The sequence below is a fragment of the Puntigrus tetrazona genome, chromosome 23, assembly GCF_018831695.1.
Source record: "Puntigrus tetrazona isolate hp1 chromosome 23, ASM1883169v1, whole genome shotgun sequence".
NCBI lineage: Eukaryota > Metazoa > Chordata > Actinopteri > Cypriniformes > Cyprinidae > Puntigrus > Puntigrus tetrazona.
This window is the reverse complement of record NC_056721.1, coordinates 7,749,082-7,765,362: the sequence shown is the minus strand read 5'-3', so window position 1 is coordinate 7,765,362 and position 16,281 is coordinate 7,749,082. Positions and strand designations below refer to the sequence as shown.

Genomic DNA, 16,281 nt, shown 5'->3' with positions numbered 1-16,281 from the left:
CTTTAAAAATGGTGGCACACTTCCATCTGTTTGTAGTCAGTCAATAAAAAGACTGATTTATAAGCCAAACAGAGTGTAAAAATCTCTCATCACAGCTAAAACAATCATGAGGCTGACGAAGATGAAATATAAAAGAACATGCTAGTCAGTGGGCATACTTATTTTCAGAATGTCGCTTATCAAATGAACGACTCAAGACGGATGGAATCATGCAGTGACTAAAAAGTTAAACCTATGTTGTATCCAAACTTTAACAAGCAAAAAAACAAACTCACGCACGCATCGTGTAGGAAGTGTATACTCAGAAAGATCACATTATTGACTCTTTATTTATGTTTTCCATATATAACACTGAAATTAACGATACCTCCACAAAACAGACATTATTGTTCTCTTTTAACACTGATATCAATGAGCACAGGTACAAGGATACACAAACACGGTCACAATCCAAAACCAACTACACACTTCATTTCCAAAGTTACCTCGAATCACGCACAGCCATAGCTTGTCCTGCACTACAGAAACAAAACCTCGGTAAGGAACCTACAACTGCTACAAAAGTGACTAAAACATGTAGTCTATCACTGTGAAAGTGCTTATTATTATTGTTCTTGGAAGTACCGTCTCTTTTTTTGTCTTTTTCTAAAGGAGAATCATTTTGTGGCTATAAAATCACCAGTAAAAATAGCTGATCTCTGTAAAAAGGACGCAAGAGGACAAGCCTTGGCCGTGGGTTAAAATACAGTTGTTTTTTTTTTTCTTCTGGCGTTTACTTGGAAATATTCTTCAATACAACAACACTGTCCTTTATTACAAATGTACAGAATCCCATTGTTGTCAGAATAATGCCCTGTGCATAAATGCTTCATCTGTGATACGTTCCATGATTATTTGACTCGATGAAATGACCCAGCGCACAATTTCATACCTGAATCAGAATCACAGTTTTGGGAAGAATAGTGTTACGTATTGTGATTTATTTCATGTCGAACAATAAGCTGACTATCGATTTCAATGCGATTCGCTCTTGGTGTTCGCCACTTTGCTGAATTCCCATTACCTCTCCCAACCTCCCCCTCAAAACAAGGAAGGAAAGAAAAAGAGGAGAAAAAGCTGGCGTCCTGAGTGGGATTTGAACCCAGTCCTTAAATGTAAACACACCCTTTCCTGCAGCGAACAGAAGCGAGAAAAGGCACACATGAGAAAACCACAGAGCTGTAAGCTACAGTACCTACAGAAGGAGGGCCGTTTTGGTTCTATCAGCTTAATGGGACAAACAGTACCTTCCGACTTTTTTTAGCTCGTGAAATGACAGAGGAACCGTTTTAATTGCCCTAAAGTTGGCACGAGTCTCGGAAAGGCCCGGACTCTCGAGTACAAGGTGCTAAATCAAGCCGCGTTTGGTTCCACGGGAGGGGGTTACATATGCTGACTTGCATTTGCAGATGCTACACTGCTCCAGAGAACATGCTACATTATTAGGCAGATTCAACACACTCGACCTCGCCGCGCAACATCCGTAGCCGCTCATCATCACCGACAGCGGGCGTTTAAGAAGCATGCATCGAGGAAACGTAATTCACGCATGCTTTAGGCTATCTCACGTCAGTAGTAGTAAGCAGATAGAAACGTTTCTCCCATCGTAATAAGACGATGTGACATCTGTAGCGAGTATTTAATAGAAGGGAGAACTCTAATGAAAAGTCTGCCGTTGCAACGTCTTCAGATCGCTCTTAAAGCAAAGGAAACGGCGTGGTATTGAAATGCAACGCACACATCTTTCCCGCGGAAAGGTTACACAGAACGAGGCGAACGAGGCCAATCTGACATTCTGTGGAAAAAAAAATGGACAAAGATTTATGCAACTAGCGTCTCCTTCGTTTTCTCCGCGTGCGAGGAGGGCACGCCAATGACAATCTCAAAGCTCAAACCACATCTTTTTTTTTTTGTCGTTTTAACGAAAGGCTTGCTGCCGAGCGCTAACAGATCTGATACCGCACATCCCGTTTTGGGCTTTTTTTTGTGTGTGTGTTGGCGACAAGGCAAGAACATGTCGGTCAAAGGGCATTTGACATTTCAGACAGGATACAGGTTCACATTAAACAACAACAAACAAGTCAAAGACATTTGCGATATTTGATCCCAATTCTGTCGGTGCAATGAACAGTTGTCCGTTAGCCATTTGTACCTTTTTTTTTTTTTTTTTTTTTTTTTTTCCAAACGAAAAATAATCTGCTAACACACACACACACACACACAACCTCTCTCGCTCGCGTAAAGAAAAACCTTTTGGTTGAAAGGTCATTAGTTGGCATTCAAGATTTTTGAAAAGTGCACACATGTTCTGTCCATCACAATATTGCTGGCGTAATAGCAAATGAACAACATGACCGCTGTGTACTATTTAACGAAACGACCGGCTGAATAGAGGCACAATGTTCATTTCACAACTCGCTATTATGAGTCATACACATGTCATTGCGATGATTGGCATTTTACACACGTATCTAAGTGTGGCGTGTCCCACCAGAACTGCACAACACCGTACAATATTAAAGACAGATCCACCGAGGAGAACTTTCAGCACAGTACAATGCGTCTAAACGATTACGGTCTAAGACTAATCTGTTAACCATTGTCCCATTAATGCGGCTGGCTTACATACAGAGGCCCAGCGAGCTTGGACCAGAAAATAGGAAACTCTACAAACATCCTCGTATTCTTCGCTTTAGAAATGTACGTTTACATATTATAAAACACATCGTATCCCGGAACCACAGTAAACTGGGTCTGTGTTTTTTTTTTTTTTTATATATTATTTAGTCTTCTATGGATAGTAGTACTCACAGCTTTTGGAAAGATATTGTTTCTGTTTAGCTATTATAAGAGAAAAAGAGTTAACAATTACACTGTAAAAATATATGTATGTTTATATACTATATATAGTTTTTTTGTCTTCTTTTTTTTTTTCTTTTAAATACAGAATGAATATATTGTGTAGGTATGGCCATCACGGCAAAGGAATAAAGGCATCTGTAACAATCCCCACTTATGCCACGGTCACATGACCCGAGGGTAGTGTGGTTGCTGAATGGGCGGAGTCGGTAACGAAAGCACAGGTCAGTGGCACTTTGTGCATCGAAGAAATAAAAATCTAGTATAAGGCTACACGGGTGTATGCTTGTCTGATACTAGTCGAGTAAGGACATTGTGGTTCAAGAGTTTCCGTCAGGATGGTTGGTATTCGTCTTCCGTGCCCCACCTCAAAAACAACCGCCCGCTTCCCATGGTCCGACAAAGACAAGTTTAGCAAGAAAGCAAAAATAATCCATTTGCCATTCATTGGGATTGTTCAAGGGGAACAGTTTTTGGCCACAACTGAGAGTTTGAGGAGGTACAAAGAAGAAGAAAAAAAACGAAAAGAAAAAAAAAAAACACAAGAGGATCCAGAGGAACGTCTTCTTCCGGGTCGAGACGGACGGGGTAAGAGTCAAAGCTGTAGGTTCCACAGTACTGGAATTGCTTTTTTCCTCTTTACATTCCTATAGGAAGTAATGCTGGTATAAGGAAAACCCTCGGTAATCATCATGTTTTATTCTGTAGTCCAAAACATGTTTTTTGTCTTTATTTTTTTTTTTTTTTTTTTATATATCGCCAAAGTTTCTTCAAGACTACTATGACTTCACAAACACACCGAGACGTTACAAAATAAATATACATTACAACCGTATCACAGTTCATAATTTCATCATAAATATTAAATAAATAATAAATAGAGATGATACTTCTCCTTCAGCTGTGTTGGAAATTCGAGAAAAAAAAATGCAAATAGAGTAAGATAGAGATAGATATACAGGTAGAGAGAAAGAAAATGTACAAAATTATCAAAACATTGTTGGTTAAAAATATTTGCACTTAAAAAATGTTTAAAAACTCTATTGTCAAATTAAAAGAAGTTATAAAAATTAGTGGTACATTTCTTTTTCTCTTTCCAAATGTTGATGTGGCAAGTTCCTTGTCACATTTTCATGACTTGTTATAAACAGAAGGGCTGTGAATATTTAAATAGGTGAATTCAAATAAATAATACAGTTAAGATTAAATTATAACAAAATATAAATAAATTACAGTAGTGTCTGGACAAGTTTAGTATAATTTATAGATCAGTGACAATCCAACATCTTGTCTGATGTTGAAAGGACTGAAATGAAGTGCAACTCATTGTTCATATGTAAGAGATATGACTACGCTGGGTAAATATTCCTACAGTGTAAGTACTACAAATAAATGAGAGCAAGCTAACGCTCCTTCCTGTAGCTCTAAAACAAACCAAACCAAAAAACAAACAAAAAAAATGGCTGCCGAGACAAAGCAGTGTTTCAACAGGTGAAATTTACAGAGTCAACCGCATGGCACTGATAAGGTTGCACACGCAATTCGCTCGCTTTGTATGCTAGTACAACATTCTCTCATTTCCCCCACGACCCAAAACCACTTCGGTTTTCTTCTGGTAAAGAAGGAAAGACGAGCAAGCACTGCATATGTCTGTTCTGCTGTGGCTCACGTAGGCATCACTTGTATTTGGAGCGTCACTTTTGTTGTTTTCAGAGGAGCAGCATCCTCACGAATGAGTAAAAGACTCTTTCACCTAAAGCCTGGGCTGCACATCTTCTGGAAGTTCTACTCCCAGCTTCCTCTTCTTCCGAGACTTCCCACCGCTTGAATGTAAAACAACAAAAACTGTAAAGAAAACTATGTTTGTGTCTCTCCTTTCCATCGTAAATAAAGGATTTGGTTCCATCTTCGCCTTCCAATCCAGCAGCTTTTGTGGATTTTGGTCCTCATAGTAATATATATTATATACCTCTTTTTGAACTCACAGAATGCTCCCTGGGATGAAGGTTTAGATTGTTGTTCAAAAAAACCTGAATGCCCTTTTTGTATGTCATTTGTATGCTCTTCCCAATGGCTCCACATTTCTATTTCTTTTCCACGCTTTTGCTTCTCATCCTCGTCTTTTGGCTTAGTCAGACCTTAATGCCTTTCACTGCCTTGTTGATGGTCTCCAGAAGGGCCTTGTTCTCTGGATTCTGGTAGCAGTCCTTATTGGTGTACATGTCGGTCAGGGTGCTCACGTAGCTCTCAAAATTCTGCTCTGTGATTGGCTCCTGCTGCAAAGGAAAACGGGAATGGGAACGGGAATGGCAGCTTTAAAAGGTGCGTCTAACTGACGTAGAAGGGTAAAGTTATGGAAGAGCTGCTGTAACTCACCATGTGAGGCAGACGGATGTTGGCCAAACTCCGTATAAGAGCTTGACTGAGTCCAGACAGCTCCATAAACAATGCCTCATTCTGTTCTTCAATCATCTTATTCTCCTGCTCGATGTTCTTCAGGTTCTTCTCCATGGATGTAATCTAAAAAACCAAAAAGCTGATTACTTCAACTTCTTATGCTCCAGAAAACGTGCTAATATGATATTTCTTTTTTTTTTATACACGTGGTCTTTAGTGTATCTTCTTCTAGATTTTCAGGAGATGCGTAGCTAACCTGTGTTTGAAGGTTGACCATATCTGCCTCCATCTCATTGTTGGATTCATTGAGCTCGTTGATTTCTTTATTCAGTTGCTTGATGTCTTCATCATTGTCTAAAACTGAAAAGAGAAAGAGAAATGTTGTTACCTTTAGTGTCTTACAAAACATGACGTAAGTGAGGTTGGAGAAGAAGTGTCTCACCGTCACTGGCTCTGAACTTAGTGCTGAGATACTCTTCTCCAGGGAACTTGGCTTTCTTCTTGTTGAGGGAGGCTCTGGGGCAGCCTGAGAGGCTGGGGCCAAACACAATTGATTTATTATTATGCACAAAACTTAACAGCACATGAGACTTGGCCAGTACCCTTAAACCTAAAGGTAGAGTGTGTAATTTCTGTGTAATTTCTCTATTTAGCTGCTACCATATTTACCTTTGTATTGTTAAATTCTGTAGGAAAATCAGTGAAACCAGAAGTTATAATATGCAAGATGAAAATATTAAGTTTGTTGAACTTTAAACAGAACATGCACTACGTTTACCAATATAAAACTCCTTGGTTTGAGTAAACAGTGTTTGATGTATCGCTACATTATTGACTATTCAGATGAGACTAGTTTTCTGAACAACGTTTTAGTTACAATTTGTATCAAATCCACGTCTGTAAATTTTATATAAGATTCAGATGGGACTTACATTTCCGTGGTGATTACAGAAGCTGTGGTACTGTGGTAATGAGCATCACATATGACTAATCTTTTTATTAATTATTTTTTTAAATACAATTTCCATTTATTATAAAAACATTATTGACTCATGAGATTAAGTGCCTGCTTATAGTAAAGCAGAAAATCTTTATCTTGACACTGATATTAAAATTCCCAGTATAAAGTTTCCACGATTTGGCTGTCCTTAATTTTATATTTATTCTTATATATGTCAATTTGCTCTGAAATTTAAATAGTGGTTGTATGAGGAAAAACACAGACTTTAACATTTCTCTCTAAACTCCTCTTGAAAAACTATTCCCAATCAAATAGGGCCCCACTAATGTGACTGCACTTTTATGTAAAAATAATAACTGTTTCTAAACAGGTTTCTCTCCCAAACTCACTCCGATGGGTGTAAATTTAAAACAAATGTACATATTTAACATGGCTGTCAAAACCATATTCTCGCCATTCAAGTACCTGCGGTGGGTGAGGAAGCTGCCGTTGGCGTGTCCCGATCCGTCACATCCTGGTGTGGGACAGGTTGGGCCTTCTGTCTTAAACGCCTTCCAAGAAAAAGGAGACCCGTTCAGCAAACCCTCCTTCTGCCGCCTGGCCGCCAACGGGCATCCATATGCACTGCGGTGAGTGGCGTACTTCCCACTGATGTGACCCAAGCTGTCACAGCCCGGGACTGGGCATCTGTGAGAGAAAGAAAAAGATGAAGACAGAGCAAATAAAACATATGAGTGTGGTTAGAGTATGTGAGAGCAGAAATATCACCTTGCTATTGACTTCAGTTACCATCTGTTTACTCTCTGTCTCACTCGAGTCTCTATTCAAGTTTTGTAAAGAGGGCCGTATTTAGCTACATACTTTGCCCAACAGTGACTGTGAATATTACAACATTCAAATAAACTGAAAAAAGACATTTTTACACTTTAGGGAGCTTGAGTGCTGCCATATGCCGGCTGCTCATTGACTGGAGTGGAATCATGTGGATAAAAAGCTCCTACGCTTGGCAGTCGCAAAAAAAACAAGAAGACAAAAACCCACACATTGCACTGCAGATGACTTACTAACAAAAACATGCGCAATATTTCAGTACCCCATGAGCCATCTGTGCTGTAATACATTGTTCACAGTTTTTATTTCCTCAGCAGTGTAACTAGACATCTTTGTCTTCTTGCTTTTAGAAGTTGTACAATGGGATAAAACACACGAGGCCTTTACCCAAAAGAATTCGAACATTACTAGCGCTAGTTGGCCATGCGGGGCTCCATGCACTGACTCATAAGCTCATGTACGAGTGAGTTATTTGGAAGGTTGCCAAGGTGATATTTAACAAAGTAGAACAAAAACAGTATTTTGGGATCACAAGTGGTTCTAGATGGAAATGCTTGATTAAATCACTTCTGTTTGAATGAACAGGGGTTTTCTAAACTGCTTTACACTGTTGATAAATGACTGTGTGGTTGGACAAACCTATTATCCAACATTTGATCATTCCATTACAATATTCCTGCCTAAATTGTGTCTTTTTTTTTACCGTACAATAAGAAAGGGGGAAAAGCCTTGGGCTTTCTATGCAGTACGAACTTTAAGAGCTCGGAGTCCTCCTTGTCGTCCTTGATGGGAGTTGTTTTTATTCCACCTTTCTTGGCCCGTGGACACCCAGACAAACTGAAAATAGAGAGTATGCAGCTCATGATCAGAGGAGCTAGAAACTCAGAACAATAAGGATCCAGCACTACTGACCCATAGCAATGCAGGAGAAACCAAACTCAAATACTATTAAGAAAGATGCAAGCATACACCGTATCCTAACCAGGCACGATGCATAGGGGCTCCAGCAATTCAAGTAAAATGCTACATGATGCGACAAAATCGCAGCCAATCGAAACATATTTGATATGTAATATAAGGTGAACTTAAGTAAATTGGGACACTTTTCCTCATTGAGATGGCAAAAAATGGCCCAATTTACCAGAATCTTTCAACAGCTATGTGGAGTTTGGGCCAATGATAATTTAGTGTGGGCGGGGCTACTGAACGCAACATATGCAAGATTTACAGCTTGATATCTCATGCCTGGTTAGGAAACAGTGACCTCAGCAAGCTTTTAGATAAACAGAGAAGAAAGAAAACTACACAAGATCTGGGGTCTGTTTCCTATATAAAATATTATTCAATAATGGGGACGGGTAATAAATGAAGTGTAGCATATACTTGTGTGTGTCTAACATACAGCTATCACTAAACTTCTCTGTCCTGTTTGTGTTTGATATGTTTGCGGGAGGGATTGTTCAACGGGCCATACCTTCTGTGAGACGCGTAGTTACCAGTGATATGGCCTGAACCATCACATCCTGGAGTTGGACATCTGGGAAATTGAAGTCAAACGTTAAATGTGTTGGGTTGTAATACCCGAACTAAACTTGACCAGCAGGGTCAATGTGCAAGTTTGGAATAATATTAAATTGACTTTTAAGTACTGCGCTGTTTTCATATCAAGAAAAGAGTAAAAGCAGCATTTAGCAAGAACAAGAACAAAGGACAAGATCAGAAGTAGAGCAGACATACTTGAGTTCGGCTGTGTGTGCTGCCATGAGGGACCGAAGACTCTTATCAGCGAGAGGACACCCAGACAGGCTAAAAATGTTGAAAAGGAACAAGAGGGAAAAAAGAGAGAAGGGAAAGATAAAGCGAAAAGAACCCAGAACGTCCCAAGTCAGTGTAAAAAGCAAAGAGCAGGCGAGAGTTAAGCAAGAGAAAGATAACATCTATGTGATGTCTTGTTGTTTTTGATATCTCCCCTTTGAAGGCAAAATAAGCACAGAGAGGTGACCTGAACGCTGTGTACCTGCGATGCGATGCATAGTTTCCGGTGATGTGTCCGCTGCCGTCACATCCCGGAGTGGGACACCTGCAAGGGATATACACACAAGCCTGAGTGAAATGATTCCATTGTGCTGAATATCAATTCATGCACAAAAATGAATGCAGATTAGATGTGACTTACAGTAGGAGTTCTTTCTTGCTGTCCTTGGGCTGGAACCTGACCTTAAAGCTTGGAGTTGTGACCTCTCCTGGGTACTTCCTGTCCTCAAGGCTGTCCTGCATCATGTCGCAATCCTCAGGGTCGGAAGAGGCAAATGACTGAGCGCTGTGGTCCATCTGTACGAAAATACAATGTATATTATGCTGGTTTGCACAACAATAGATGGATCAGGCCTCATTTAAATGAAACAGGAAATGGTCGTACCTCTTCTAGCTCCTCTTCTCTCTGCCGATTGGGTTTGGTGTAGTCCAGAGGCCCCTCCCACTCCTCTTGTTTGTAGGTGTGTAAAGAGTGGGGCGAGATGCTGCTGTTGCCATGGTGAAGAGATGTGGATGATGATGAAGATGATGAAGACAGATCAGGGGAACGCACTTCAGGGCTGGCGCAAGACATGCCCGCTTCTCTCTTTATGGGCTTCTTCATGCTTAAGTCCAAGGTGCCATTTTCATCCACCTCAATTTCCATGCTCTACAGCAGAAAAAATAAAATCACTAACAATTAATAACCGGGTTTGTGATGATGATTTGAAAAAAGTACATGTTACAGAATTTAAATCTTATTTTACATTTCACAAAAACGAGATTGTTTTTTGCAAATATGGTTGGTGTTTGTAAATGCAGTGAGTGTTTGCAAGGTGTCAAGGGTGCTTGTAAATGTGGGTGTTGTGAGTGTTTGTAAATGCAGTGGGTGTTCATAAATACAGTCGGTCATTCCGGGGTGTTTGTAAATGTGGTGCATTTGTAAGTAAATGTTTGTAAAAGAGTAAATGCAGTGGGTGTTTTAGGGTGTTTGTAGGGTGTTGTGGGTATTTGTTAATCCGGTGGGTGATTACAGGGTGTTTGTAAATGCTGTACACTTTTGTTGGGTGTTTGTGTTTGGAAGGTGTTGTGTGTGTTTGTAAGATGTTGTGTTTGTGGGTACTTGTAAATGTGTTGGGTATATCTTAGGTGTTGTGGGTGTTTGTGAATACGGGGGTTGTAGGGTGCTTGTAAATGTAGTGGCAGTTTGTAAATGGAGTGGGTGCTTGTAGGCCAAGGCCGCGCAAGCCTATTGCTCAAAAAAGTAAAATTCTGAACTAAAATCTGTGTATAACAAACAAACACGGAATAAAGCTTAACAACAAAGTACACGTTAAAACATCAATTACATATTTTCCTATTGTATGTAGATGGATGATGCATGGATTAGTGCTGAAACTGGCGTGTTTACATATTTGTGTGTGAATATGAAGTCTGAGATGAGCACACACAGTAGGCACTGATCCCAGAGCAGTCCCAGTCTGATTAGCGTTGAGCCACTGGGCCTTTCTGCCCATTAATCTTCCCCTTTTATCCCCTTCTGCTAAAAACATGTCAGGAAATCGAAAAATGATGAAGTAGTCACTCCCTGGGCTGAGGAGAAAGCTTTTTTAAAAAATCACAATATCGAGGACAGAGCTTCTCCAATTACAGTATAGATCCCAGAGTTCTCCGACGGAGGAGGGGGGTGAGAGGCTGATAGATTGTATTTTTGGGTGTGCAAAGGCACAAGGAAAGAAAAGAAAGAAAAAGGGACAGGAAATTGAGGGAACGAGAGAGAGAGAGAGAGAGAGAGATGCTCTCATTTGCATTAACCATGGAAATATTGAATAAAAGAACATGGAGCACCTGGTCCTGCCCTATCTAGGGAGCTCACTATCAACTTAATGCAATAACAACATGAAGAGGAGACAAGGATGAAACGAACGGAGGGACAGATGAAAGGGAGGAGAGATGACGCAATAAGATCCCAACAGCAAGCAAACGCATTCTCGCTAACGCTACGTTCATCTGATACAAACCCTGCTGAAGATCAATCTCACATAGAGACAGACTTTCTTCAATCGATGGATGCTAACCATTATAAACCACTCTTAATAACTATTATACATCCACACATGGTGTGACATTGTTGTAGAAGCTAGTTCGAAACGGTAGCCTGCTAAGTTACTCATAATTTAAAGTAGTTAAGCCATCTAAAGTAGATCAGAGTAAATCAGAGCGGCATTCATCTGGCACAATAGAAACAATAAGGATCTTAATTAGAGCGACAGCATCACACTCGAACACATACTAAACTAAATGTAGCTAATAAGACTAGAAAACAGCCTAATTTGAATAAATGAATCAACAGCTGCATTAAGCTACATTTTATTTCGGTACAAAAAAACTAAATTCTTTATAAAGACTTCTGAGGACACTATTGATCAAAGACTTAGATCAAAAGAATTTGTGCTTTTTTTTGTCAGTTTATTGAAATGAAATGAGAATGAATCCAAATGAACTAAATTGCTCAAATGACTTCCTAATGCTACTTGAGTAAAAAAGTTTGATTATTGCCTCAGCTAGCTTTTGTTTTGTCAAAGCTACCCAACACTTATATAAAACATTAAGCTAAGCTACTAAATATTTTTCTGTTTAGTTAAGGGCATTACTACTAGGTTTTTTACTAAGTTGGCTACTAAACAACACTAATCTATAGGCATTAAATGTCGGAAGCTAAAGATCAGAGTTTGTAAAGTTTCAAACATTAATATTGTTCTTACACAAATGCATCGCTTCACTTCAGAAGGTCTTTATTAATCCCTGATGCCATGAAGAGCACTTTTTATGATGGATGGATGTACTTTTTTGGGTTTCAAAGTCTCATCCGCCATTCACTGCCATTCTAAAGCTTTATTTAATCGAACTCCGTACCTTATCTTGTTGTCTGATGCTGAGGTTCTCTGGTCTCTCCCAGCAGCGCGTGGACAGGTTGAGGATCGCAGTGGCGGCCATGTGGGCAGCTTCGGCATCATGGGAATAATCATAGCCACTGGAGGAGCTTTTTCCATAACCACCGTGCAAGCTGGGACTTGGGGGAGAGGCCCTGGGGAATGGAGGTTTGGCTATGGGGAAAAGAGAACATCTAGTTAATAGTAATTTTAGTATTATAAATAGTTCTTGATCCTTTTATTGAAGAACACTCTCCCAAACTCACTTACTGCTAACCTCGACGTATGACAATAAAGGATCTCAAACCTTAGCCGTACTATTCACAGAGAACACCATTTACACACATTTCTGCTCTGCAAGGAGTGTATTATACATAGCGTTCATAAACCGTGACTAATCCTGCTCACATTTGAAGGCTTTGGGTGAAGTTTCGCTGGTGTGCATCTTTGGGGCGAGCATGCGCTTGCCGAACACCTGCACGTCGAAGCTTGCATAATCGAAGGACACCTTGGAGTACTTCTCCAGCTCCTTGGCCAAATTAGCGCGTGGCGTGGCGGGGACGAGGCTGGGCCTGTAGCTGCCATGCGGAGGAATCTCCAACTGCTTCACAAAACACATGGGCCTGCAAAAAATGGGTAGAGAGAGAGAGAGAGGAAGAGAGAGAGAAGGTTCCATAATTTTTTCCCTCTACAAAAGAATCAATATCCCTGCAGTGAAGAAAAAAGAAGCATAAAAGGATAAGTGTAAGTGAGCATAAAAGATCAAGAGTGAAAGAGTGGGCTGGAATTAGACAGCAGAAGAGAAGCGGAATTGAAAGACTGACAATGAGCCAAAGATACAGCGAAAAAGAAAAAGGAAGGAAAAGTCCCACAGATAAATAGCTGGTAAAAGAGTAAATGGGAGAGAGAGAGAGAGAGCGTTTTAAAGCAGGGTGACTGAAGGAGAAGAGGATTAAATAGTGTCTTATCAGCACTGAGCACATTAGCATATCGTATAGCATGGAATTGAAGCCCTAAAACCGACTCCTTTTCCTGAAGAACCGTGAGCCCTTGCGGCCCTTTCTCTGTTCTGAAGAAAAACTCTGAAAAGACATTTGCTGTGCTCCAGAAACTAGTGAGCTACCTACTGAGACGGCATTTTAAGGCATCATAGATGCTCTTGATGTGAACACTGTTTAAAAAAATGTAAGCAGCTTCCTAATATGACACATTTTAACTAAATTCTAAGGCTGCAGTGCATGTGTCCTTCACAGAGAAGGCAATCCCTGAAGGAACTGCAATGGCAGATGATACGAGAAATATTATTCAGTGTAATTAAAATTGATCATTGTACTCAATATGTCTGTGCTGTGCAGTTCTGTGCTTATCTTTTGATCTTTTAGCTTAGCAAGACTCATAGTACTAGGACTAGTACATAGGACTTGTAGTTTTTTTATTATTTTATTTTAAGATGCTATCAATCTTGAATTGACTTATTTCCGTCTAAATCCATTGCGAGTTGAGTGCTGCTCATGTAGAGCATTCTAAATGCTTTAGTCAGGGTAAGGATGCCGTTTTAGAAGTAGGCAGTAGGAGGCTTGCCAGGTTTTGGAAACTAGCTAAAGAATGCTAGCATGTGGGTGTTCGTGTCATTGTGGACTATGACACTGTGTTCTGTATTTAACATCATTAACGGATTTCAAGCGTGAACCAGACACGGTTTGAAGGAAAACACGCGCGCACACACCTGCGTGCGTTGATGTGCGTGACAATGGCATGTAAAGTATATTAGCCTCTGCTTCCTGTCTCTTCATTAGTCAGCGCATCCCATTAGCAGGGGTGGCATGCGGAGCCGTCAAAGGTCTCTCTGGTGACTTCTCATTGTCGACATCTTCCCTTAATGGGCTTTCTCAGTGAACTGACGCTCATTTAAATCAGAATAACACTAATAAGAGAGGACTGCTTATTATTTTCATAATCCGCATTGCTTTGTCTGACCACAGACATGCTTCCTGAAGGAAAGTAATTATTTTTCCAATACTCCATGCCCTGTAAGTCCCATAATTAGCTTATCAGTGGCGTAATTAGACTAGCAGGTTTGAGGCCCGATCTCAGCATGAAATGGCAGGCTGTGTTCTATTAGAAGGGCAAAGGAAAGGGAGGACCGACGTTCCGAAATGCCTGACCAATCGTGCTGTGGTAAGTGAGTTCAGTCCTGGGGTGACTGACAGCTGGACTAACCAACCACAGCAGGTACGTTTGACGGACACATACTGCTGACACGGAAGCTGAAGGACAGGAGGAGACCGAACGCGGGGGCACGTTTGCTGTTGCTGGGAAAAACAGGAACAAACGCTGATGTTTTCAGTTCCTGGGTTTGTTTCATCTGGGCTTAGGCCTCACCTGAGAACACGGTCGGAGTTCGGGCTGCCCTTGATGTGCTCGCCCATGGGCTGGGGCAGGTGTTGCTTGTCGTGAGTCTTCGAGAGCTTTTCGGCAGCAGCGATGGGACATCCGGACAAACTGAAAGAGGAGAAAACATGAAAAGAATGTGTGAGGACCTAAACTACTCTTTTTTTTAAAATAGAACTTCATAATTGCTGTTGATGGTTCCGTAAAGAATATTCATGAAACATTTCCTTTTTTATAGAGGAAAATGGTTAATCGGAAAGGATCTTTGGGGTAACCAAAATGGTTCATCTACGGCTTTGCTGCAGAAACCACCTTTTGGAACTTGTATTGTCGTTATTTAAACACATTTGGAGATCGTCGCCAAAATGAAAACCATGCCGAAAAAGGAGACTCCATACCTGCGATGTGTGTTTCGGTTGCTGTTGACATGACCCTGACCAGTGCAGCCTGGCGTTGGGCACTTCAAGACATTCTCGTGCATGGCCAAAACTGAGAAGAAAAAGCAATCAGAGCACAGGAAGGAACAGGTCAACGAAAAGACAACTCTACCGGCATCTATCAATTTTGAACTAAGAGATGAGAGGCTTAGGAAGGGACATGCACAATACTAGATGTTTAAAGTGCAGTGTTTTGTCTTTACTGCTGCAGATTATCACACAATCAAAAGATGTGTCTGTAGTTTGATGTCGACTCACTCTCTGGAGGGATCCGATCTTTGTGTGGGCAGCCTGACAGACTGCGGTGGTGGGGATAAAGTCCCGTCACGTGACCCGTTCCATCACACCCAGGGGTTGGGCATTTGATCTCTCTCTTCTCTGATCTAGAACTCTCTGTGGGCAGCAAAACACCTGTCAGTCAAACCTTATCTGAAGACATTATCACTTCTGTCAGGACAGAAATGTACAAAAGATGGGCATATTCCCACACACGTTGCACACAAACACGCTCTTCGGTTTCATTCTCTCTGGAAGTTGTTAAAGTTGCTTCTGGACCCATGAGAGGGCACATTTACGGTGATAATTACGATCATTATGCGTTTGGGCAGGTGGATGTTTCCGTACAGGATTATTATCTTCAGTGAGGGTGCGCTGGGGTTTATTGGACTATCTACTGAAAAATGGAGCTCATTAAACAGACTTTACCATTGGCAAAGCACATCTCCATATTATACAAGAGGAGAGAGCGCAAAAGTATGTGGGGTCCAAGGTAAATGAACGAAGGCGCAAGGACAAAGGCAGAAACGAAAAACATGAAAAACAGACGGGAGAGAGAGTGGGGAAAAAAAGAAAAAGGAGAGAAAGTGAGAGACGTAGAGAGAGAAAGAGCTTGCATGTGCGCTCCAGTGGCTCCTTAATTAAATGTTGAAATGTTAACGAGACATGCACCTCCTAATTAAAACTGGTCGGAGCGTGAGGAGGCCAGTTATAGAGGGGGTGTGGAGCCCTACCGAGCGCTCGGCTGAATCCAGCGCCACACGGACCGGGCACGGTGCCAACCCAGAGCAGAACAACACCACAAACAAAACCAATAAACAAATAAACACGTGCCAAACCAATCTAATTACACACACCCTCTCTCCCCTTCAACTCTCTCGCTCTCTCTCTCTCTCTTTCTAAGTGCTTCAGTAATTATAGACTAAGGCTGGAGTTTATCTATGGAAACCAATTCATTTGACCCATTTATACTCTCCAGATTGCTTCCCCCATTATTAATCTTGCAGTTCTTTGCCTGAGCGAGAGCTTGCCATTTTAATCTTCTTTCTGATTAATCATGTGTGGGTGTTTATTTATGAGAATTTGTTGATATTTGAGCGCTTGTGTAGGGTGTGTTGAAAAATGCATATGTGAGAAGTTTAAA

The 16,281-nt window shown here is 40.9% G+C and overlaps 1 protein-coding gene across 8 annotated transcripts in view; it reads right to left on the bottom strand.

Moving 5' to 3' along the window:
- Positions 1–310: 310 nt before the first annotated feature.
- Positions 311–16,281, bottom strand: part of myt1b (myelin transcription factor 1b) — an 80,749-nt gene continuing 64,778 nt past the window's right edge. For 5 of the 8 annotated variants that reach the window (XM_043225219.1, XM_043225221.1, XM_043225224.1 and 2 more), the window contains 16 exons: positions 15,120–15,254; positions 14,823–14,913; positions 14,416–14,535; positions 12,442–12,656; positions 12,017–12,207; positions 9,507–9,770; positions 9,264–9,418; positions 9,105–9,167; positions 8,825–8,893; positions 8,562–8,624; positions 7,841–7,924; positions 6,722–6,943; positions 5,738–5,829; positions 5,552–5,655; positions 5,275–5,418; positions 311–5,174 (listed from right to left, as the gene is read on the bottom strand). In XM_043225219.1, coding sequence (XP_043081154.1) covers positions 5,031–5,174; positions 5,275–5,418; positions 5,552–5,655; positions 5,738–5,829; positions 6,722–6,943; positions 7,841–7,924; positions 8,562–8,624; positions 8,825–8,893; positions 9,105–9,167; positions 9,264–9,418; positions 9,507–9,770; positions 12,017–12,207; positions 12,442–12,656; positions 14,416–14,535; positions 14,823–14,913; positions 15,120–15,254 — 2,156 coding nt within the window. In that variant the 3' untranslated portion in view covers positions 311–5,030. The remainder of the gene's footprint in view (positions 5,175–5,274; positions 5,419–5,551; positions 5,656–5,737; positions 5,830–6,721; positions 6,944–7,840; positions 7,925–8,561; positions 8,625–8,824; positions 8,894–9,104; positions 9,168–9,263; positions 9,419–9,506; positions 9,771–12,016; positions 12,208–12,441; positions 12,657–14,415; positions 14,536–14,822; positions 14,914–15,119; positions 15,255–16,281) is intronic. The other 3 variants (XM_043225220.1, XM_043225226.1, XM_043225222.1) reach the window with 2 other exon arrangements.